This window comes from Triticum dicoccoides, chromosome 5A (genome assembly GCF_002162155.2).
Source record: "Triticum dicoccoides isolate Atlit2015 ecotype Zavitan chromosome 5A, WEW_v2.0, whole genome shotgun sequence".
NCBI classification, from domain to species: domain Eukaryota; kingdom Viridiplantae; phylum Streptophyta; class Magnoliopsida; order Poales; family Poaceae; genus Triticum; species Triticum dicoccoides.
The window spans coordinates 671,666,442-671,690,184 of NC_041388.1; the positions used below are offsets into that span (position 1 = coordinate 671,666,442).

At 41.5% G+C, this 23,743-nt stretch overlaps 1 protein-coding gene across 1 annotated transcript; it reads left to right on the forward strand.

Annotated features, from left to right (window-relative positions):
• The first annotated feature begins 12,036 nt into the window (after positions 1–12,036).
• Positions 12,037–17,935, forward strand: LOC119304006 (protein ZINC INDUCED FACILITATOR-LIKE 1-like). Its single transcript, XM_037581174.1, has 17 exons — positions 12,037–12,249; positions 12,614–12,654; positions 13,152–13,212; positions 13,403–13,505; positions 13,587–13,689; positions 13,801–13,854; positions 13,973–14,035; positions 14,127–14,176; positions 14,260–14,335; positions 14,928–15,107; positions 15,183–15,270; positions 16,086–16,171; positions 16,255–16,362; positions 16,608–16,652; positions 16,734–16,822; positions 17,410–17,453; positions 17,604–17,935. Exons 1-17 carry the CDS (start codon positions 12,066–12,068, stop codon positions 17,705–17,707), a joined length of 1,479 nt encoding a protein of 492 aa, XP_037437071.1. The 5' UTR covers positions 12,037–12,065; the 3' UTR covers positions 17,708–17,935.
• Positions 17,936–23,743: the final 5,808 nt, after the last annotated feature.

Consider the following 23,743-nt stretch of genomic DNA (forward strand, 5'->3'; position numbering starts at 1 on the left):
GAGGGGGGTTCCAGTAACCCTCCGGCACTCCGGTTTTCTCCGAAATCACCCAGAACACTTCCGGTGTCCGAATATAGCCGTCCAATATATCAATCTTTATGTATCGATCATTTCGAGACTCCTCGTCATGTCCGTGATCACATCCGGGACTCCGAACAAACTTCGGTACATCAAAATATATAAACTCATAATGAAACTGTCATCGTAACGTTAAGCGTGCGGACCCTACGGGTTCGAGAATAATGTAGACATGACCGAGACATGTCTCCGGTCAATAACCAATAGCGGAACCTGGATGCTCATATTGGCTCCCACATATTCTACGAAGATCTTTTATCGGTCAGACGGCATAACAACATACTTTGTTCCCTTTGTCATCGGTATGTTACTTGCCCGAGATTCGATCGTCGGTATCTCAATATCTAGTTCAATCTCGTTACTGGCAAGTCTCTTTACTCGTTTCGTAATACATCATCTCACAACTAAATCATTAATTGCAATGCTTGCAAGGCTTATGTGATGTGCATTACCGAGAGGGCCCAGAGATACCTCTCCGACAATCGAAGTGACAAATCCTAATATCGAAATACGCCAACCCAACATGTACCTTTGGAGACACCTGTAGAGCTCCTTTATAATCACCCAGTTACGTTGTGATGTTTGGTAGCACACAAAGTGTTCCTCCGGTAAACAGGAGTTGCATAATCTCATAGTCATAGGAACATGTATAAGTCATGAAGAAAGCAATAGCAACATACTAAACGATCGGGTGCTAAGCTAATGGAATGGGTCATGTCAATCACATCATTCTCCTAATGATGTGATCCCGTTAATCAAATGACAACACATGTCTATGGTTAGGAAACATAACCATCTTTGATAAACGAGCTAGTCAAGTAGAGGCACACTAGTGACGTTTAGTTTGTCTATGTATTCACACAAGTATTATGTTTCTGGATAATACAATTCTAGCATGAATAATAAACATTTATCATGATATAAGGAAATAAATAATAACTTTATTATTGCCTCTAGGGAAAATTTCCTTCAGTCTCCCACTTGCACTAGAGTCAATAATCTAGATTTACACAGTAATGATTCTAACACCCATGGAGCTTTGGTGCTGATCATGTTTTGCTCGTGGAAGAGGCTTAGTCAACGGGTCTGCTACATTCAGATCCGTATGTATCTTGCAAATCTCTGTCTCCCACCTGGACCAGATCCCGGATGGAATTGAAGCGTCTCTTGATGTGTTTGGTTCTCTTGTGAAATCTGGATTCCTTTGCCAAGGCAATTGCACCAGTATTGTCATAAAAGATTTTCATTGGACCCGATGCACTAGGTATGACACCTAGATCGGATATGAACTCCTTCATCCAGACTCCTTCGTTTGCTGCTTCCGAAGCAGCTATGTACTCCGCTTCACATGTAGATCCCGCCACAACGCTTTGTTCAGAACTGCACCAACTGACAGCTCCACCGTTTAATGTAAACACGTATCCGGTTTGTGATTTAGAATCGTCCGGATCAGTGTCAAAGCTTGCATCAACGTAACCATTTACGATGAGATCTTTGTCACCTCCATATACGAGAAACATATCCTTAGTCCTTTTCAGGTATTTCAGGATGTTCTTGACCGTTGTCCAGTGATCCACTCCTGGATTACTTTGGTACCTCCCTGCTAGACTTATAGCAAGACATACATCAGGTCTGGTACACATCATTGCATACATGATAGAGCCTATGGCTGAAGCATAGGGAACATCTTTCATTTTCTCTCTATCTTCTGCAGTGGCTGGGCATTGAGTCTTACTCAATTTCACACCTTGTAACACAGGCAAGAATCCTTTCTTTGCTTGATCCATTTTGAACTTCTTCAAAATTTTGTCAAGGTATGTGCTTTGTGAAAGTCCAATTAAGCGTCTTGATCTATCTCTATAGATCTTAATGCCCAATATGTAAGCAGCTTCACCGAGGTCTTTCATTGAAAAACTCTTATTCAAGTATCCATTTATGCTATCTAGAAATTCTATATCATTTTCGATTAGTAATATGTCATCTAGATATAATATCAGAAATGCTACAGAGCTCCCACTCACTTTCTTGTAAATACATGCTTCTCCAAAAGTCTGTACAAAACCAAATGCTTTGATCACATTATCAAAGCGTTTATTCCAACTCCGAGAGGCTTGCACCATTCCATAAATGGATCGCTGGAGCTTGCACACTTTGTTAGCTCCCTTTGGATCGACAAAACCTTCCGGCTGCATCATATACAACTCTTCTTCCAGAAATCCATTCAGGAATGCAGTTTTGACATCCATCTGCCAAATTTCATAATCATAAAATGCGACAATTGCTAACATGAGTCGGACAGACTTAAGCATCGCTACGGGTGAGAAGGTCTCATCGTAGTCAATCCCTTGAACTTGTCGAAAACCTTTTGCGACAAGTCGAGCTTTGTAGACAGTAACATTACCGTCAGCGTCAGTCTTCTTCTTGAAGATCCATTTATTCTCAATTGCTTGCCGATCTTTGGGCAAGTCAACCAAAGTCCATACTTTGTTCTCATACATGGATCCCATCTCAGATTTCATGGCTTCAAGCCATTTTGCGGAATCTGGGCTCACCATCGCTTCTTCATAGTTCATAGGTTCATCATGATCTAGTAGCATGACTTCCAGAATAGGATTACCGTACCACTCTGGTGCGGATCTTACTCTGGTTGATCTACGAGGTTCAGTAGTAACTTGTTCTGAAGTTTCATGATCATCATCATTAGCTTCCTCACTAATTGGTGTAGGTGTCACAGAAACAGGTTTCTGTGATGTACTACTTTCCAATAAGGGAGCAGGTACAGTTACCTCATCAAGTTCTACTTTCCTCCCACTCACTTCTTTCGAGAGAAACTCCTTCTCTAGAAAGTTTCCGAATTTAGCAACAAAAGTCTTGCCTTCGGATCTGTGATAGAAGGTGTATCCAATAGTTTCCTTTGGATATCCTATGAAGACACATTTCTCTGATTTGGGTTCGAGCTTATCAGGTTGAAGCTTTTTCACATAAGCATCACTGCCCCAAACTTTAAGAAACGACAACTTCGGTTTCTTGCCAAACCAGAGTTCATAAGGCGTCGTCTCAACGGATTGTGATGGTGCCCTATTTAATGTGAATGCGGCCGTCTCTAAAGCATAACCCCAAAACGATAGCGGTAAATCAGTAAGAGACATCATAGATCGCACCATATCTAATAAAGTACGATTACGACGTTCGGGCACACCATTACGCTGTGGTGTTCCGGGTGGCGTGAGTTGCGAAACTATTCCGCATTGTTTCAAATGTACACCAAACTCGTAACTCAAATATTCTCCTCCACGATCAGATCGTAGGAATTTTATTTTCTTGTTACGATGATTTTCAACTTCACTCTGAAATTCTTTGAACTTTTCAAATGTTTCAGACTTATGTTTCATTAAGTAGATATACCCATATCTGCTTAAGTCATCTGTGAAGGTGAGAAAATAACGATATCCGCCACGAGCCTCAATATTCATCGGACCACATACATCTGTATGTATGATTTCCAACAAATCTGTTGCTCTCTCCATAGTACTGGAGAACGGTGTTTTGGTCATCTTGCCCATAAGGCACGGTTCGCAAGTACCAAGTGATTCATAATCAAGTGGTTCCAAAAGTCCATCAGTATGGAGTTTCTTCATGTGCTTTACACCGATATGACTTAAACGACAGTGCCACAAATAAGTTGCATTATCATTATCAACTCTGCATCTTTTGGCTTCAACATTATGAATATGTGTGTCACTACTATCGAGATTTAATAAGAATAGACCACTCTTCAAGGGTGCATGACCATAAAAGATATTACTCATATAAATAGAACAACCAATATTCTCTGATTTAAATGAATAACCGTCTCGCATCAAACAAGATCCAGATATAATGTTCATGCTCAACGCTGGCACCAAATAACAATTATTTAGGTCCAATACTAATCCCGAAGGTAGATGCAGAGGTAGCGTGCCGACCGCGATCACATCGACTTTGGAACCATTTCCCACGCGCATCGTCACCTCGTCCTTAGCCAATCTTCGCTTAATCCGTAGTCCCTGTTTCGAGTTGCAAATAATAGCAACAGAACCAGTATCAAATACCCAGGTGCTACTGCGAGCATTAGTAAGGTACACATCAATAACATGTATATCATATATACCTTTGTTCACCTTGCCATCCTTCTTATCCGCCAAATACTTGGGGCAGTTCCGCTTCCAGTGACCAGTCTGTTTGCAGTAGAAGCACTCAGTTTTAGGCTTAGGTCCAGATTTGGGTTTCTTCTCCTGAGCAGCAACTTGCTTGCTGTTCTTTTTGAAGTTCCCCTTCTTCTTACCTTTGCCCTTTTTCTTGAAACTAGTGGTTTTGTTGACCATCAACACTTGATGCTCCTTCTTGATTTCTACCTCCGCAGCTTTTAGCATTGCGAAGAGCTCGGGAATTGTCTTAACCATCCCTTGCATATTATAGTTCATCACGAAGCTCTTGTAGCTAGGTGGAAGTGATTGGAGAATTCTGTCAATGACGCAATCATCTGGAAGATTAACTCCCAATTGAATCAAGTGATTATTATACCCAAACATTTTGAGTATATGCTCACTGACAGAACTATTCTCCTCCATCTTGCAGCTATAGAACTTATTGGAGACTTCATATCTCTCAATCCGGGCATTTGCTTGAAATATTAACTTCAACTCCTGGAACATCTCATACGCTCCATGGCGTTCAAAACATCGTTGAAGTCCCGATTCTAAGCCGTAAAGCATGACACACTGAACTATTGAGTAGTCACCAGCTTTGCTCTGCCAGACATTCATAACATCTGGTGTTGCTCCAGCAGCAGGCTTGGCACCCAGCGGTGCTTCCAGGACGTAATTCTTCTGTGCATCAATGAGGATAATCCTCAAGTTACGGACCCAGTCCGTGTAATTGCTACCATCATCTTTCAACTTTGCTTTCTCAAGGAACGCATTAAAATTCAATGGAACAATAGCACGGGCCATCTATCTACAATCAAACATAAACAAGCAAGATACTATCAGGTACTAAGTTCATGATAAATTTAAGTTCAATTAATCATATTACTAAAGAACTCCCACTTAGATAGACATCCATATAATCCTCTAAGTGACCACGTGATCCAAATCAACTAAACCATGTCCGATCATCACGTGAGATGGAGTAGTTTCATTGGTGAACATCACTATGTTGATCATATCTACTATATGATTCATGCTCGACCTTTCGGTCTCCGTGTTCCGAGGCCATATCTGTATATGCTTGGCTCGTCAAGTATAACCTGAGTATTCCGCGTGTGCAACTGTTTTGCACCCGTTGTATTTGAACATAGAGCCTATCACACCCGATCATCACGTGGTGTCTCAGCATGAAGAACTTTCGCAATGGTGCATACTCAGGGAGAACACTTCTTGATAATTAGTGAGAGATCATCTTAAAATGCTACCGTCAATCAAAGCAAGATAAGATGCATAAAAGGTAAACATCACATGCAATCAATATAAGTGATATGATATGGCCATCATCATCTTGTGCTTGCGATCTCCATCTTCGAAGCACCGTCATGATCACCATCGTCACCGGCGCGACACCTTGATCTCCATCGTAGCATCGTTGTCATCTCGCCAATCTTATGCTTCTACGACTATCGCTACCGCTTAGTGATAAAGTAAAGCATTACAGGGCGATTGCATTGCATACAATAAAGCGACAACCATATGGCTCCTGCCAGTTGCCGATAACTCGGTTACAAAACATGATCATCTCATACAATAAAATTTAGCATCATGTCTTGACCATATCACATCACAACATGCCCCGCAAAAACAAGTTAGACGTCCTCTACTTTGTTTGTTGCAAGTTTTACATGGCTGCTACGGGCTTAAGCAAGAACCAATCTTACCTACGCATCAAAAACCACAACGATAGTTTGTCAAGTTGGTGCTGTTTTAACCTTCGCAAGGACCGGACGTAGCCACACTCGGTTCAACTAAAGTTGGAGAAACTGACACCAGCCAGCCACCTGTGTGCAAAGCACGTCGGTAGAACCAGTCTCGCGTAAGCGTACGCGTAATGTCGGTCCGGGCCGCTTCATCCAACAATACCGCCGAACCAAAATATGACATGCTGGTAAGCAGTATGAATTATATCGCCCACAACTCACTTGTGTTCTACTCGTGCACAACATCAACGCATAAAACCAGGCTCGGATGCCACTGATGGGGAACATAGTAATTTCAAAAAAAAAATTCTACGCACACGCAAGATCATGGTGATGCATAGCAACGAGAAGGGAGAGTGTAATCTACGTACCCTCATAGACCGACAGCGGAAGCGTTATGACAACGCGGTTGATGTAGTCGTACGTCTTCACGGCCTGACCGATCAAGCACCGAAACTACGACACCTCCGAGTTCTAGCACACGTTCAGCTCGATGACGATCCCCGGACTCCGATCCAGCAAAGTGTCGGGGAAGAGTTTCGTCAGCATGACGGTGTGGTGACGATCTTGATGTTCTACTGTCGCAGGGCTTCGCCTAAGCACCACTACAATATTATCGAGGACTATGGTGGAGGGGGGCACCGCACACGGCTAAGAGAACGATCTTGAAGATCAACTTGTGTGTCTAGAGGTGCCCCCTTGCCCCCGTATATAAAGGAGCAAGGGGGGAGGCCGACTGGCCCTTGGGCGTGCCAAGGAGGAGGAGTCCTCCTCCTAGTAGGAGTAGGAAAGTCCTACTCCTACTAGGAGGGGGAAAGGAAGGGGGAGAGGGAGAAGGAAAGGGGGGCGCCGCCCCCCACTCCTAGTCCAATTTGGACCAGAGGGGGAGGGGGCGCGCGGCCCACCTGGCCGCCCCTCTCTCTCTCTCTCCACTAGGGCCCATAAAGCCCATTACTTCTCCGGGGGGGGGGGTTCCCGTAACCCTCCGGCACTCCGGTTTTCTCCGAAATCACCTGGAACACTTCCGGTATCCGAATATAGCCATCCAATATATCAATCTTTATGTCTCGATCATTTCGAGACTCCTCGTCATGTCCGTGATCACATCCGGGACTCCGAACAAACTTCGGTACATCAAAATATATAAACTCATAATGAAACTGTCATCGTAACGTTAAGCGTGCGGACCCTACGGGTTCGAGAATAATGTAGACATGACCGAGACATGTCTCCGGACAATAACCAATAGCGGAACCTGGATGCTCATATTGGCTCCCACATATTCTACGAAGATCTTTTATCGGTCATACCGCATAACAACATACTTTGTTCCCTTTGTCATCGGTATGTTACTTGCCCGAGATTCGATCGTCAGTATCTCTATACCTAGTTCAATCTCGTTACCGACAAGTCTCTTTACTCATTTTGTAATACATCATCTCGCAACTAACTCATTAGTTGCAATGCTTGCAAGGCTTATGTGATGTGCATTACCGAGAGGGCCCAGAGATACCTCTCCGACAGTCGGAGTGACAAATCCTAATCTCGAAATACGCCAACCCAACATGTATCTTTGGAGACACCTGTAGAGCTCCTTTATAATCACCCAGTTATGTTGTGACGTTTGGTAGCACACAAAGTGTTCCTCCGGCAAACGGGAGTTGCATAATCTCATAGTCATAGGAACATGTATAAGTCATGAAGAAAGCAATAGCAACATACTAAACGATCGGGTGCTAAGCTAATGGAATGGGTCATGTCAATCACATCATTCTCCTAATGATGTGATCCCGTTAATCAAATGACAACACATGTCTATGGTTAGGAAACATAACCATCTTTGTTAACGAGCTAGTCAAGTAGAGGCACACTAGTGAAGTTTAGTTTGTCTATGTATTCACACAAGTATTATGTTTCTGGATAATACAATTCTAGCATGAATAATAAACATTTATCATGATATAAGGAAATAAATAATAACTTTATTATTGCCTCTAGGGCATATTTCCTTCACTCTGGCCGTTGCCTCCGACCGCTTGCTGCTGTCGCCCGCGACGATGGCCTCGGCCGCTCTGCCCCTGATGCGATCTGGCTTTGCTCCCGCCGCCATCCCTGGGCCTACTCCCGAGCTCCTCCGTGTCGGGATGCTGCAGCCGGGGACACTCAGGCCGACCCCACGGTTGGTGCCTGATGGTTCGAGTGGCCTCACCTCTGGCGGGCTGCTGCTCCAGCACGGGCCTAGCGCAATGGATCTAAGGCTTTTGGGCCCCGCCACAGGGTAGCCTATTTCGTGGAGCTCCCTCGTAGCTAAAGATGAAGACGAAGACGATGAAGAGCTAGTCCCGCGAACATCAACATCGGCTGCCAAATGCTCAGAACCGCCCGCTCGGCCATGCATGGTGCATGAGGTAGAGGCTTGTGGGGGTTGGCGGAAGGTTTTGCCACGGCGAGGCCCATGTCATTCAACGCCGCCAGCTCCTGCAGTGGCTCCTCACCCCCTTCCAGCTTGGCTTCGTGGTCGATGTTGTAGATGCCTTTTTCATGGGCATCGTGCAGCGGATTGCAGAGACCCCTTTAGGTGCTCTCGGTGCCTTGAGAATGGCCACCGCGCACGTGGATGTCGCAACGCCTGGCGTCCGCTCAACTTGTTGGCAAGTCTTGCCACATCGCCTTTGACCTGCCCCGTCGCCGAGCATCATGAAGCTCCAGCTCCTCGCCAAGCCTAGATAGAAGCCCCACTCCTCCCCAAGACGTTTCGTCATGATTCCTGGGCATCCATTGTTTCTGCTCCTGTTGCCTCTGTGGCCATGGTAGATGTGTCGTTGCGGTCTGCCATGGAGGGACAAGCGGAGCTGCTGCGGTCTGAGCTCCTCAACACGGCTTCCTTTCGACTCGAGGAAACGGTTCAACCTCTGCGCGATGTCGTTGACTCCGTGCAAGGTTGGATGCTTCAGATGGGGAACTTTCTAGATCGAGCTGAGGCTGTTCTGAGTGGGCTCTCACAGGTGTCACCTATGTTGCAAACTGCTCCTATGCAGCGCCCCCTGGTTGTGCCTGATGTCAACCTTGAGGACGAGAATGGAGATGGGCTTCATGGACGTTTCTCTCCTCGTGCTGGGGTCAGATCGCCGTTATCTGCTTCTGAGGGTTCGTGCATTGATGTGGTTGTGTCTCTGGTGCTACAGATCATGCCTGAGCTTATGGAGCTGTGTGGGGAATCGACTCCGCCTCTATCCATCGAGAAACTGAAGGTGGACCCCCTCGAGATCTCGGTTGTGGCATTACCTCCATTACCACCCCTCGAGCCCAACCAGATGCTCGACTTTGAGGAGAAGGGGCATTCATACGTTGCAATGTCTTGCTCGTCCGAGTCCATTGGGCACGTGGTTCCTGTAGGTGATGTGGTTGTCGCACCCAAAGCAATGGCTCGTGTGCCTGGGGCTCTCATAGCGAAAGAGATTTGCGATTTCCTCGCTACCTTGGACGCTGCTAACCCTGGATCCGGCAAGATGATTGGGTGTCTCCTCAAGGAGAAGGTCATCAGGGATAAGAAAAGTGGTGCTACTAGCTCCCGTCCTGTCGTTTTGAAGAAGAAATCAAACAAGTGCAGAAGCAAGAAGAGTGGCGCTATAGAAAAGGCGTCTGCAGTTGCTTGATGGATAGCTCTCAGTGTTTGGACATGCCATCACGGGTGTGCTCAGGTCCGTGGCCTTTGCCGATGTTGGTTCCTCTAGCTACCATGTGGGGGCTCACTTGTGAAGTTGAATTTCATGTGCAAGCGGGTGGTGTGATGGGGGAGTTTGTCTGTCTTTCTTTGTGGTCTTGTGGTCTTATGGTTCGGGAGTAGTCTGGTTGTATCATGGGGTTGTAGCTTGGTTGTCTTTCGGGGCCAAGCATGTAACGGTTTTCGCCTGGTTTTCCGTAAATTAATCAGGCAACTCTCTTCTTCTTAATTAATGAATGATGCAAAGCTTTTGCCTTCGTTTAAAAAAAAAGCTTTCCAAACTGTCTGCTCCAGCCGCTAGCCAGCTACCTGTTGGTGAATAAAGCAGCACGTCAGCTGTGCGATCTTTTTCTACTCCCTCCGTCCGCAAATACTTGTCGGAGAAACGAATGTATCTAGACGTATTTTAGTTCTAGACACATCCATTTTTATTCATTTCTACGACAAGTAATTCCGGACGAAGGGAATACTTTTTTGCGCTGAAATTGCATGCATAAGCACCAGGTAGTAAGCAGCATTGTTTAGCTCGGCTAAACTCTAAACTACTCCTGCCATTTCTAAATATAAGTTTTTTTAGAGATTTCAATATGCACTATATACGAAGCAAAATAAGTGAATCTATACTTAAAAATATGTCCATATACATTCGTATGTAGCTTATTTTTAAATCTCTAAAAAAACTTATATTTAAAAACGAAGAAAGTAATTAAGTAGCATGCATGCTGGCTAGCTAGCTAGCTACTCTTGCCGGCCGGCCGGGCAGCCATACGCAGATATACACTTGTCTTTCACAGTTTGAGGGCCGTCGGGAAAGAGGTAGTATATCTTATATGTGTATTGATCAAGATAAGTGGTTGGTGTGGCAATGTTCATGCTGCCTCCGGAGAAATAAACATGAAATTGGTTTGATTTTTTTTCAGAACAAGAAACTGATTTTGATTTGACCTCTGTTTCTGACCCTATATGCATCAGCACTGACGTACGTAGACACACGACCCCTGCCCAGCCAAACTAGCTTAAATCTGGTCCGTGTGATTAGCCAACAAATTCGGCAACCTAAATGAGTCCATATATCAACTCCACGTACGTGTCATCCTTTTCGTCGGTCCTAAATGGTATATAGGGAGTTACTTTCAAGGAAGGATTGTTTAGACTAACCTGGTTGAAAGCTGATGATTATTAGTTAAAAAAGCAGCGAGCGCTGATTTTCATTGATGTAGAAGAAGTAGAGTTTGGATACAAAGGTCAAACTGGAAGCAGAAAATAAACCCTGGCGCTGGGTACCATGGAATTAATAGACACTGGCCAGCTGCTAACAGAGCGATTAATGAAGGGAATCCACGAGGTATGACAAACATTGGCATTGACATTCATCCAAAGCCAATCAATGAACCGTGAAAAAGTTGAGCATAATAGCATGGTTAATAGTATAGTCAACTGCTGGCTATATGATATTGTCATGTCATATATAACTACTACTTATAGTTACTTATACAATAAAGTTAGCTATAAGGTTGTCTACAAGAGAGAACGGACGTTTGGCTCTCGGCCTTCATGGAGGCCTTTATTTAAAAAAAAGTCAGAATTCAAACTTGTTGGTTTAAAAAAATCTGAAAAAATTTGTGCAAGTAAATAATGATGTTATGTGTATGTGTGGAAAATTTCCTGATGAAATACGCTGAAATGTGACCTGTACAAAAAAGACAAATTCATTACCTGAGAGGATGAATAATATCGTGTGTTAAAAAGCCTCAGATTTGTCTTTTTTGCATATGTCTCATTTCAACGTATTTTGCCCTGAAAATTTACACACATGTGTGTTATGCCTCCATGTAAATTTGTATTTTTTTCAGATTTTTTTAAAACATAGAAAATATGAAGCGTGACAATACAAGTACGCACTCTGTAAAGGAATATAAGATTGTTTAGATCACTACAGAGTGAGTTGCAATGAATATATATCGCTAGCTCAATTGAAAACTTACTCTTTTTCTGCCCCCCTCTCTCTCTTGCACTACCGCCTGCATGCATGTGATGTTATATTACTCCATTTTTGTTATGTTACTTTCTTTACCGCTCGATCGATCGATCCATAGTTTCCCTCGTGTGTCAGCCTGAGACCGACAGCCAGCGCGCTGAGAACAAATCTCATCTCACTGAAAAGCGGCAAACTTTTTGCTGCCCACGGCGACAGAGACGCAGTTGCACGGCTTGGTAGCTACCTAGGCTATATAACATCACAGCATAGTGTCATGTACTCTGAAGCTACTGGCGGTGCAGTTAGTTAATCAACTGATTATTTAGAACCAGCTAGCAATGGGCGAAACTACCAGAAACAGGCACGGCAACGACAATGACGACGCGACGGCGCCGCCCTCGCTGCCGGAGACGGTGTACTACGAGGGGTGCCCCGGCTGCGCCATGGAGCGCAAGAAGGAGAACAGCACGGGCACGCCCTACAAGGAGTTTTTCTACGTCGGGGTCACCACCCTCGCCTCCGGTGCGTCACTACTCTACATCTAGACTAGATAGTGTCGTCGCTCTACCCAAGTAGTATGGGATGGGATACGTACATTTTAAAAATTCCATATATGCGTTAGAAAAGATCATAACTGTTTCGCATTTTAGATTTGGAAATTATTTTTCTAAATTCATTAAACAGCGTATGATAGCAGGGATAGAACTTGGCGATATATATATACGTTTGTTGTTGATTGTTTTTGAGATGATAGCTAACTACTCATTCCAAGTGGTGATTTATATGCATTTGTTCATGATAGCTAGCTAACACGTATTGGTTACATATATATTTTAGTCGTAGGCCATGTTTCTGGCAATTGACAATATCTCATTTTAAATTGCAGCTCTGCCAATATCAGCACTGTTCCCCTTCTTGTACTTCATGGTATGTTAAACATCTCACTTTGATCAGTTTAATTGGTGCCGCCATAGCTTCTTCGCATAACCCAACTAACTAAATTGCGACCTCAGTTTGCTGAACTTGACTGCTGGTAGTATATTTCTTCAGACATAATTTAGCAGATGGCAATCGATATCTCATATATACAGATATATATTGAAATGAACATTTATCACTCTTGCCACCATAGTTGTAACCATTATTAGTCACCACGGCAATAACCACTTCACTCTCATAGGTCTCACTCTGAAACATGGAACCTACTCGTTAGCATTAATTCTCATTATCTATTCGATGCATGGCTTATCGGTATACCATTGTCGAACATAAAAATTCCATGGAAACATCATAAACATTGAAAAAACACAAAGGATGGGTTTTCTTTAGCTCTGAGTGAAAAAAGTCTGGGCAAACACCAATAAATCGTCACTCTTTTTTGTTTAATGTGTATGCAAACTAAGTTTGACCTTTCTTGACAATAGATACAAGATATGCATGTGGCAAAGAACGAGGAAGACATTGGTGTGTATGCCGGTCTTCTTGGTAAGAAAGTTAAAACTCATTGAATTAACGACATGTAAAAAGTTCCAACATATTCCTGTGGCTCTTCTTTCAAATATACACATATATGTTGATGTCTATGTGCATCACAATGATGCAGAGACCAGGGGTACGTTCTAACCTCCTTTCCGGAATAAAAAATATATGGCATGCTGATGTCCATGTTGTATAGGTGCATCTTACATGATTGGCAGATGTTTTGCCTCGCTGTTTTGGGGTGTGGTGGCAGATCGTATTGGGAGAAAACCTATCATTGCATTCTCCATGTTCTCAGTGTGAGCAAACTTTCCTGCTGTAATAAATATACTCAGTAGCTTTTATGTGGCTGCTTTATAAGCTCGGTAATTCTCCTTCAGGGTCATCTTTAACACTCTATTTGGACTGAGTGAAAAGTATTGGATGGCGATTGCCACAAGAATGCTCCTTGGTTCACTAAATGGCATGCTTGCCCCAATAAAGGTATCCAAGTTTGCCCAATCTAGCATCAGTTATGTCATAGAAGAACCAATATCACACATAGAAAATATATATGTGCGCATGCATCATGACTAATTTTGTTGACTTTTGCAGGCTTACTCAGTTGAAGTTTGTCGACCTGAACACCATGCTCTAGGATTATCAGTTGTAAATTAACATATAACCCTAATCTTTTACATGCATCATCATTGATATTTTTGACAGGGCTATTTAGTAGGTTAGTTCATATATGGTTGCTCTAGTTGACTTTATTCATTGGCTATAGGTAAGCACAGGTTGGGGCATAGGTCTTGTTGTCGGTCCAGCCATTGGAGGCTACTTAGCACAGGTACCTATTTGTTTATCATTTCCCATTACCAAAAAGTAATAAATATATTATATTCTATTCTAACACATTTATATTCTCATTTGCCTGTCAGCCTGCAAAGCAATATCCGAACCTATTTTCTGAGAAGTCTGTTTTTGGAAGGTATGCATGTTGTGTAAATAAGATTTATTTAATTATAACGAGTCAACTTCATGGAACTAACACTATAGGTATTTTTTTTTCAGGTTTCCCTATTTGCTTCCATGCCTTTTCATTTCATTGATCGCCTTTGCTGTTCTAGTCAGCTGCATATGGCTACCGGTATGTCACGTCCCCACTAATGCTATGCCCTATAATTTTTCTTGTTCCAATAATAAGTTTCTAAATGGATTTCTCTTATTTGTCAACTTGGAGACATCAGTTTATAGTTTCCAACTCTTAGAATGTCCTTTAAGGTCATAGTTATAAGGTTTGGCACATTTTAAGCCTGAAAATATATCACGACTTCCATTACTCTCCACATCTGACCAACAGATAGGCCACATGTCCTTCTTAATCACATGCATTCGCCTGTAATTGAAAAGGCAACATTTGTACTTCAGATCAAACTAAAAACTGTTGAAGTGTTAGATGGCTTAATTAGGGTCTAACATGATGAGGGACACAAAAACAATTCTCCACAACAAATATTTATATTGGTTTTTACATTAGGCATGCATTCTTTTTATTTTTAGGGAAAGAGGATAAAATTAAATGAAGACAAGCCAAATGGCAAGCTATGTGTCAATTGTTGAACTCTACATTTGCAACCGGTCTCTAATAAATTATTGCTATGTTATCTCTATTTACTTAATGAGGGTATATCATTTATATGTGACTGAAAATATATCATATTCCCAATATTTTCTACCAGGAGACACTTCATATGCATAAAAACTTAGAAAGGGAAATAGAAATGTCTGGTGATTTAGGAGTTGCTACCCATAGAGAAGTTCCACATTCAGAGAAGAAGAGTCTATATAAGAACTGGCCATTGATGTCTTCTATAATTGCATATTGTGTTTTCACCCTTCATGATACGGCATACAGTGAGGTAACTAGTATTCACATTCCGCTTACAACATAAAAACTAATGAATAAGTAAGTAATATATATGTTTTTGTATCAGATATTTTCCTTGTGGGCTGTTAGTAACAAGAAATATGGCGGACTAAGCTTTTCATCTAAAGATGTCGGCCAAGTTCTTGCGGCTTCAGGTATAAGTTATAACCCCAGTAGTGTATATAATCTTATTGAACAACTCTTACATTTAACCTTCTTAATTTATGCAGTTGAGTTCAACTACAACTACTATTAAATGTGCACCACAATATTATGATTGCCTCTAGGATGTTCATAATTATGGAACATTCTGCCGTGTATCAGTTTGAAACATGATATTATAGTCAATGAAAAAGAAAAAAACTAGATTACTTTTGACCCTAAAACTTTCAAACAGTCCCAAGGGAACCCTAAGTTCACTCAACAATTTGGACCTACACTGACTTCAATGTGGTTTGATGCGGTGTCCACGTGAAGCTGGTTATACTGATGTGGTTGCCACATAGATACGACGAGAAAGTTCGATAATAGTGTGAGGGTGAGGGTGAAAGTATGGCAGACGGAGGAGAAGAGAGAAAATAAATTGTTGGTATCAAATATCAGCCCAAGCCCATTCTCTTTTTAATTTAATTTTGTTATTTTTGAACTTGACTGCAACATAGCCATACATGGCTTGCAGGACCCATTTGCATAAGACCGTTTTAGATAACTGGAACAACTCGAAAACCATACAAGGTTTCACAAGTGAACTATTTGTAAATTCAAGATTTGTTTTTGGTTGTTTGAAAGTTGTGGGACCAAAACACACTTGGAGCAAAGTTAAGGGTCCAAAATTTAGAGTTCCTAATAATCAAACTAGTTCTACTACTACATGCTACCCATTTTGGACCATTTTGTCTTACTAGTTAAATTCTCGTGGTGTATTATGATCATACAAAACCTTGAATATTAATTTCACATTTGATGTCAGGTGCCGGTCTTCTTTTGTATCAAATATTTGTTTATAGGCATGTCCACAAATATCTTGGATCTATCATTTCATCTCGTATTGCAGCTGTGAGTAGCTGAGCTATTTCCTATGGATCTCACATTTCTTATACATATCCTTTTATTCTAACAATTTCACATGCCCATTACAGGTCCTATCCATACCACTTCTTGCTACTTACCCTTTCATGACACACCTATCAGGGACCAGACTCGGACTAGCTATTTATTGCGCTGCTGTTATGAAGGGTGCTTTTGCTGTAAGCGCCAGCAATTACATCTCCTCATCACAAACATGACTTTATTTATTTCAAACATCACACCATGCATGTTGTATTGATTTTGAGCAATGGGATTGAAAAATGCCAGAAGGTTTACATTATGGTCTAGGATATAAACATAATTGGTCATAATGAAACAAATACAAACATAGAAGTTATTTTCTTTTATTTTTATACAGCAATAACATTCTTTCTAACATTACAACTTTGAATTTTTTTATCAGACAACTATCTTAACGGGAACTTGTATTTTGCAAAATAGTGCTGTGGTAAGTATCAAGTCAACCTGTGGGACATTTATATTCTCAATTGGTACTGAAGTTAGCTAACTCGGTTTACTGAAATGACAGTCACAAAATCAAAGAGGTGCTGCAAATGGAATATCTACTACTGCAATGTCCCTTTTCAAGGCTATTGCTCCAGCCGGAGCAGGTGTTCTGTGAGTATTGTTGTAAACGATCAAAATATCTTTTGAACGCAATCAATATGCTAACATGTAAAAGACATATAGCATGTGAACCCAGTGAATCTTGATGGAGCTTCACAAAGAACTACTCCCTCTTTAAAAAATATAAGGTGTATTAGTTTTTTCAAAAGTCAAACATGTGCATGTTTGACCAAGTTTTTAGAAAAAAATCAATATCTACAATACCAAATTGTATCAACACGTCCATCATGAAAAGTATTTTCGTATTTTATTTATTTTGTATTGTAGATGTAGATATTTTATTCTACAATCTTGCATCAAAATTGATACACCTTACATTCTAAAATGAAGATAGTAGTTCCTTGATCCAATAGGACACAAGAGTGTACTCTAAAATATATTAACACATTGGCAATTATACTAAAGTTCAGAGTTGTGTTCGGTAAAAATAAATAAAGGCCATAGCTAAATTAAAACCATATGGTCACTAGTACGCCGACACATCTTTTATAACATTTCTTGGTATTAGGTTCATATGCACACATAATGTATGGATATATATAATCTATAACATATGTTTTGGAAAATTTCAAATGTAGGTTCTCATGGGCCCAAAAGCGCCAACATGCCGCTTTCTTTCCAGGTATGTTTTTAATTTATTAGTTACATTCTTATTTTAGTAACATCGGCTATTTGTTAAAAAAGCTTGCCCCATGTAGTAAACGTGCAATTAATCAATATGGGTACATGCCATTGCAAAACTAACATATGATTTATTTCTTTAATCATGCAGGGGATCAAATGATATTCCTTATTTTGAATATAGTCGAAGTAATTGGGCTTGTGCTAACCTTCAAGCCATTCCTAGCAATTCCAAAACAATATGATTTCAAATAGATACTGGAACCCCCAAAGGAGTGGAACAATGGATGATGTGAAATATTAGAACGATGTTTTAGCTTGAAAAAATGTGTACAAGTCCTACACAATCCTCAATCCATGTACATTATTAAAGATAAGAAATACAAATAAACACACTTCCCATCCTTAATGTAATACCTTGAACTGTGAGATATTGTGTAAACTTTTTCAGATGCAGAGAACTATTTTACTTGCCTGCATCATGTGCAATTGCCCTCTTGCAACCATTATTCCGCTTTCTCCCACTAAACATAAATTAATTTCACTATCTATCCTAAGTAAATACGTGAAACAAAAACGTCACCTGCTTATCTTCTTTTAAGCAAGATGGAGTTGTGATAATTATGCAAAAAATAAAAGTTCACATAAGATTACCCAAGTAAATGTCCTATGGGGTATAGAAAGGGCAATCACCATACAAGAATGACGAAAAGTAGTATTTTGCAAAACATGTAAGCTCAAGAAAATACCATGAGTGAAGGAGGCATACACAAATCGTCCATGAATAGCAATGCCAATTCTGATGCCTATCAACATCCTTTTCTATGAAAATGAAGCTACGACATTGCTTTGTCTTTCAACTCATCTGAAGTTGCCAAGCCTTACAGCCTTGACATGAGGAAAAATAACAACATTCATTGTTTCAATTAGTAAACTATAAACTATAATGCTAGGAGCCTAGGAGTTTCTATAAACCACCAACTATCATGTAAGAACGTATGCAAAGGATTAATGACAAGGCATGACAAAACCATACCTCTGAACTCTCAAACATAGCTCATGGAAGTTGAGGCTTGATCTTTTTAGTACACTCTAGGCTCATAATTCGGGGATGAGACACGCTACCAACCATATAACTTTCCAATTGTTAAAGAAACCGACGAAGATTGTTGACTGTTGATACCACGGCACTATCGATGCCATGAAGAAAGTGAGCACAGTCAATTTTGTGTTCTGTCAGAATTTGCCTTCAGTAGCAAGTTCAATAGAGATGGCCTTAATTACCTTCAACTTGAAAATGCTAATAATTTCAAACATCGAAATATATTTCCACTAGGTGTATTTCCACTATGCAGATTCTATAGAGCTTGCATGGGAGAGACAGAGAGAAAAGCAAGAAAACATTTAGAACCAACCTTTTTTAACATGGCCAACCCCCTTTCCATCAATCATAATGGAAATGTTGTAGGCCCGGAGTTTTAATAGGGACGTTAAGGAAGGAAAACGAGTCCAACACACCGCAAGAAAACCCACTATGCATGCCCATCATCGGGATGCACACTATGGGGATAAAAACTAGACAACACCAAAACTAAGAAACTAGTCCTATTACAAGAAAGAGGATAATTCAAGAAAGGTTCAGACTTAAGCCAGCCAACATATATGGGTCACACAGACCAAACACAGAAAATAATATCCAAAATATCTACACCAGGAATCACCAAGCAGACTTCACTCCCCCCAATAGGCCATTGAGCCACCTCGTAGATCCTCTTTAAGTTCATCATGTTGGAGCAAAGAAGCTCTGCCCCCGTCCTGAGCACCTTATTGTCACCCTACTTCTGAAGACCTGCCCAGCAAATAAGAAAAGAGCAAGCAGAGAACAAAATCTCAAATGGGGTATTTATCATTTTCTACTCGAAGGTAGCTCAGTTTCGAGCATTCCATATGGCCCAAGAAATAGCCGCCAGGCCAACAATATAGAATTTTTCCCGACCAAGTAGAAAAGAATAACACTAAGAATAATATTGCCAATGATTATTAGGATATAAATCAAGAACAACTCTAACCGTTCTCCCGAGAACACAAGCAAACAAGAAAGTAAACAAAGGATGATGATAATACTCTACATTTTTGAAAAATGAACATGCCATTTTCTTTACTTCATGACCTTCCTTATAAAAAAACATCTAGTAACATTTTCCATGAAAAATATGATTTTTCAAAGGTAACTTCGCGTCCCAACTCCATTTATAACTACAAGCACTAAGAGGCTTATCTAACCATTTATACATGGACTTGATAGAGTAGTTAGCATTATTAGTGATACCCCAATACAAAGTGTCTCCTTCAACATTGGGTTCTAGGTTACCAATGCAAGTTATAACTTCTTGACATTAGCAAGCAAGCTCATGACTCAATCTTCTCTAAATAAGGAATCTATATCGACTCGACTAACTTGATTGACAGTACAATCTTGACAAGTGCAAATTGAAGGAAATATGCCCTAGAGGCAATAATAAAGTTATTATTTATTTCCTTATAATCATGATAAATGTTTATTATTCATGCTAGAATTGTATTTTCCGGAAACATAATACATGTGTGAATACATAGACAAACAGAGTGTCACTAGTATGCCTCTACTTGACTAGCTCGTTAATCAAAGATGGTTATGTTTCCTAACCATGAACAATGAGTTGTTATTTGATTAACGAGGTCACATCATTAGTAGAATGATCTGATTGACATGACCCATTCCATTAGCTTAGCACCTGATCGTTTAGTATGTTGCTATTGCTTTCTTCATGACTTATACATGTTCCTACGACTATGAGATTATGCAACTCCCGTTTACCGGAGGAACACTTTGGGTACTACCAAACGTCACAACGTAAATGGGTGATTATAAAGGAGTACTACAGGTGTCTCCAATGGTCGATGTTGGGTTGGCGTATTTCGAGATTAGGTTTTGTCACTCCGATTGTCGGAGAGGTATCTTTGGGCCCTCTCGGTAATACACATCACATAAGCCTTGCAAGCATTACAACTAATATGTTAGTTGTGAGATGATGTATTACGGAACGAGTAAAGAGACTTGCCGTTAACGAGATTGAACTAGGTATTGGATACCGACGATCGAATCTCGGGCAAGTAACATACCGATGACAAAGGGAACAACGTATGTTGTTATGCGGTCTGACCGATAAAGATCTTCGTAGAATATGTAGGAGCCAATATGGGCATCCAGGTCCCGCTATTGGTTATTGACCAGAGACATGTCTCGGTCATGTCTACATTGTTCTCGAACCCGTAGGGTCCGCACGCTTAAGGTTACGATGACAGTTATATTATGAGTTTATGCATTTTGATGTACCGAAGGTTGTTCGGAGTCCCGGATGTGATCAAGGACATGACGAGGAGTCTCGAAATGGTCGAGACGTAAAGATTGATATATTGGAAGCCTATGTTTGGACATCGGAAGTGTTCCGGATGAAATCGGGATTTTACCGGGTTACCGGGAGGTTACCGGAACCCCCCGGGAGCCATATGGGCCATCATGGGCCTTAGTGGAAAGGAGAAAGGGGCAGCCCAAGGTGGCTGCGCCTCTTTCCCCTCCCCTAGTCCTTTTAGGACTAGGAGAAGGTGGCCGGCCCCCCTCTCTCCCTTCCCCTCCGAGGAATCCTAGTTGGACTAGGATTGGGGGGAGGAATCCTACTCCCAGAGGGAGTAGGACTCTCCTGCGCCTCCCTCTTTGGCCGGCCAGCCTCCCCTCCTCTCCTCCTTTATATACGGAGGCAGGGGCACCTCTAAACACACAAGTTGACACAAGTTGATCCACGTGATCGATTCCTTAGCCGTGTGCGGTGCCCCCTGCCACCATATTCCTCGATAATACTGTAGCGGAGTTTAGGCGAAGCCCTGCTGCTGTAGTTCATCAAGATCGTCACCACGCCGTCGTGCTGACGAAACTCTTCCCCGACACTTTGCTGGATCGGAGTCCGGGGATCGTCATCGAGCTGAACGTGTGCTCGAACTCGGAGGTGCCGTAGTTTCGGTGCTTGATCGGTTGGATCGTGAAGACGTACGACTACTTCCTCTACGTCGTGTCATTGCTTCCGCAGTCGGTCTGCGTTGGGTACGTAGACAACACTCTCCTCTCGTTGCTATGCATCACATGATCCTGTGTGCGCGTAGGAAATTTTTTGAAATTACTACGAAACCCAACAGTTAGCAATTGCCGCATTTTATGATTATGAAATTTGGCAGATGGATGTCAAAACTGCATTCCTGAATGGATTTCTGGAAGAAGAGTTGTATATGATGCAACCAGAAGGTTTTGTCGATCCAAAGGAAGCTAACAAAGTGTGCAAGCTCCAGCGATCCATTTATGGACTGGTGCAAGCCTCTCGGAGTTGGAATAAACGTTTTGATAGTGTGATCAAAGCATTTGGTTTTATACAGACTTTCGGAGAAGCCTGTATTTACAAGAAAGTGAGTGGGAGCTCTGTAGCATTTCTGATATTATATGTGGATGACATATTACTCATTGGAAATGATATAGAATTTCTGGATAGCATAAAGGGATACTTGAATAAAAGTTTTTCAATGAAAGACCTCGGTGAAGCTGCTTACATATTAGGCATTAAGATCTATAGAGATAGATCAAGACACTTAATTGGACTTTCACAAAGCACATACCTTGACAAGATTTTGAAGAAATTCAAAATGGATCAAGCAAAGAAAGGATTCTTGCCTGTATTACAAGGTGTGAAATTGAGTAAGACTCAATGCCCGACCACTGCAGAAGATAGAGAGAATATGAAAGATGTTCCCTATGCATCAGCCATAGGCTCTATCATGTATGCAATGCTGTGTACCAGACCTGATGTGTGCCTTGCTATAAGTTTAGCAGGGAGGTACCAAAGTAATCCAGGAGTGGATCACTGGACAGCGGTCAAGAACATCCTGAAATACCTGAAAAGGACTAAGGATATGTTTCTCGTATATGGAGGTGACAAAGAGCTCATCGTAAAAGGTTACGTTGATGCAAGCTTTGACACTGATCCGGACGATTCTAAATCGCAAACCGGATACGTGTTTACATTAAACGGTGGAGCTGTCAGTTGGTGCAGTTCTAAACAAAGCGTCGTAGCGGGATCTACATGTGAAGCGGAATACATAGCTGCTTCGAAAGCAGCAAATGAAGGAGTCTGGATGAAGGAGTTCATATCCGATCTAGGTGTCATACCTAGTGCATCGGGTCCAATGAAAATCTTTTGTGACAATACTGGTGCAATTGCCTTGGCAAAGGAATCCAGATTTCACAAAAGGACCAAACACATCAAGAGACGCTTCAACTCCATCCGGGATCTAGTCCAGGTGGGAGACATAGAGATTTGCAAGATACATACGGATCTGAATATTGCAGACCCATTGACTAAGCCTCTTCCACGAGCAAAACATGATCAGCACCAAAGCTCCATGGGTGTTAGATTCATTACAGTGTAATCTAGATTATTGACTCTAGTGCAAGTGGGAGACTGAAGGAAATATGCCCTAGAGGCAATAATAAAGTTATTATTTATTTCCTTATAATCATGATAAATGTTTATTATTCATGCTAGAATTGTATTTTCCGGAAACATAATACATGTGTGAATACATAGACAAACAGAGTGTCACTAGTATGCCTCTACTTGACTAGCTCGTTAATCAAAGATGGTTATGTTTCCTAACCATGAACAATGAGTTGTTATTTGATTAACGAGGTCACATCATTAGTAGAATGATCTGATTGACATGACCCATTCCATTAGCTTAGCACCTGATCGTTTAGTATGTTGCTATTGCTTTCTTCATGACTTATACATGTTCCTACGACTATGAGATTATGCAACTCCCGTTTACCGGAGGAACACTTTGGGTACTACCAAAACGTCACAACGTAAATGGGTGATTATAAAGGAGTACTACAGGTGTCTCCAATGGTCGATGTTGGGTTGGCGTATTTCGAGATTAGGATTTGTCACTCCGATTGTCGGAGAGGTATCTCTGGGCCCTCTCGGTAATACACATCATATAAGCCTTGCAAGCATTACAACTAATATGTTAGTTGTGAGATGATGTATTACGGAACGAGTAAAGAGACTTGCCGTTAACGAGATTGAACTAGGTATTGGATACCGACGATCGAATCTCGGGCAAGTAACATACCGATGACAAAGGGAACAACGTATGTTGTTATGCGGTCTGACCGATAAAGATCTTCGTAGAATATGTAGGAGCCAA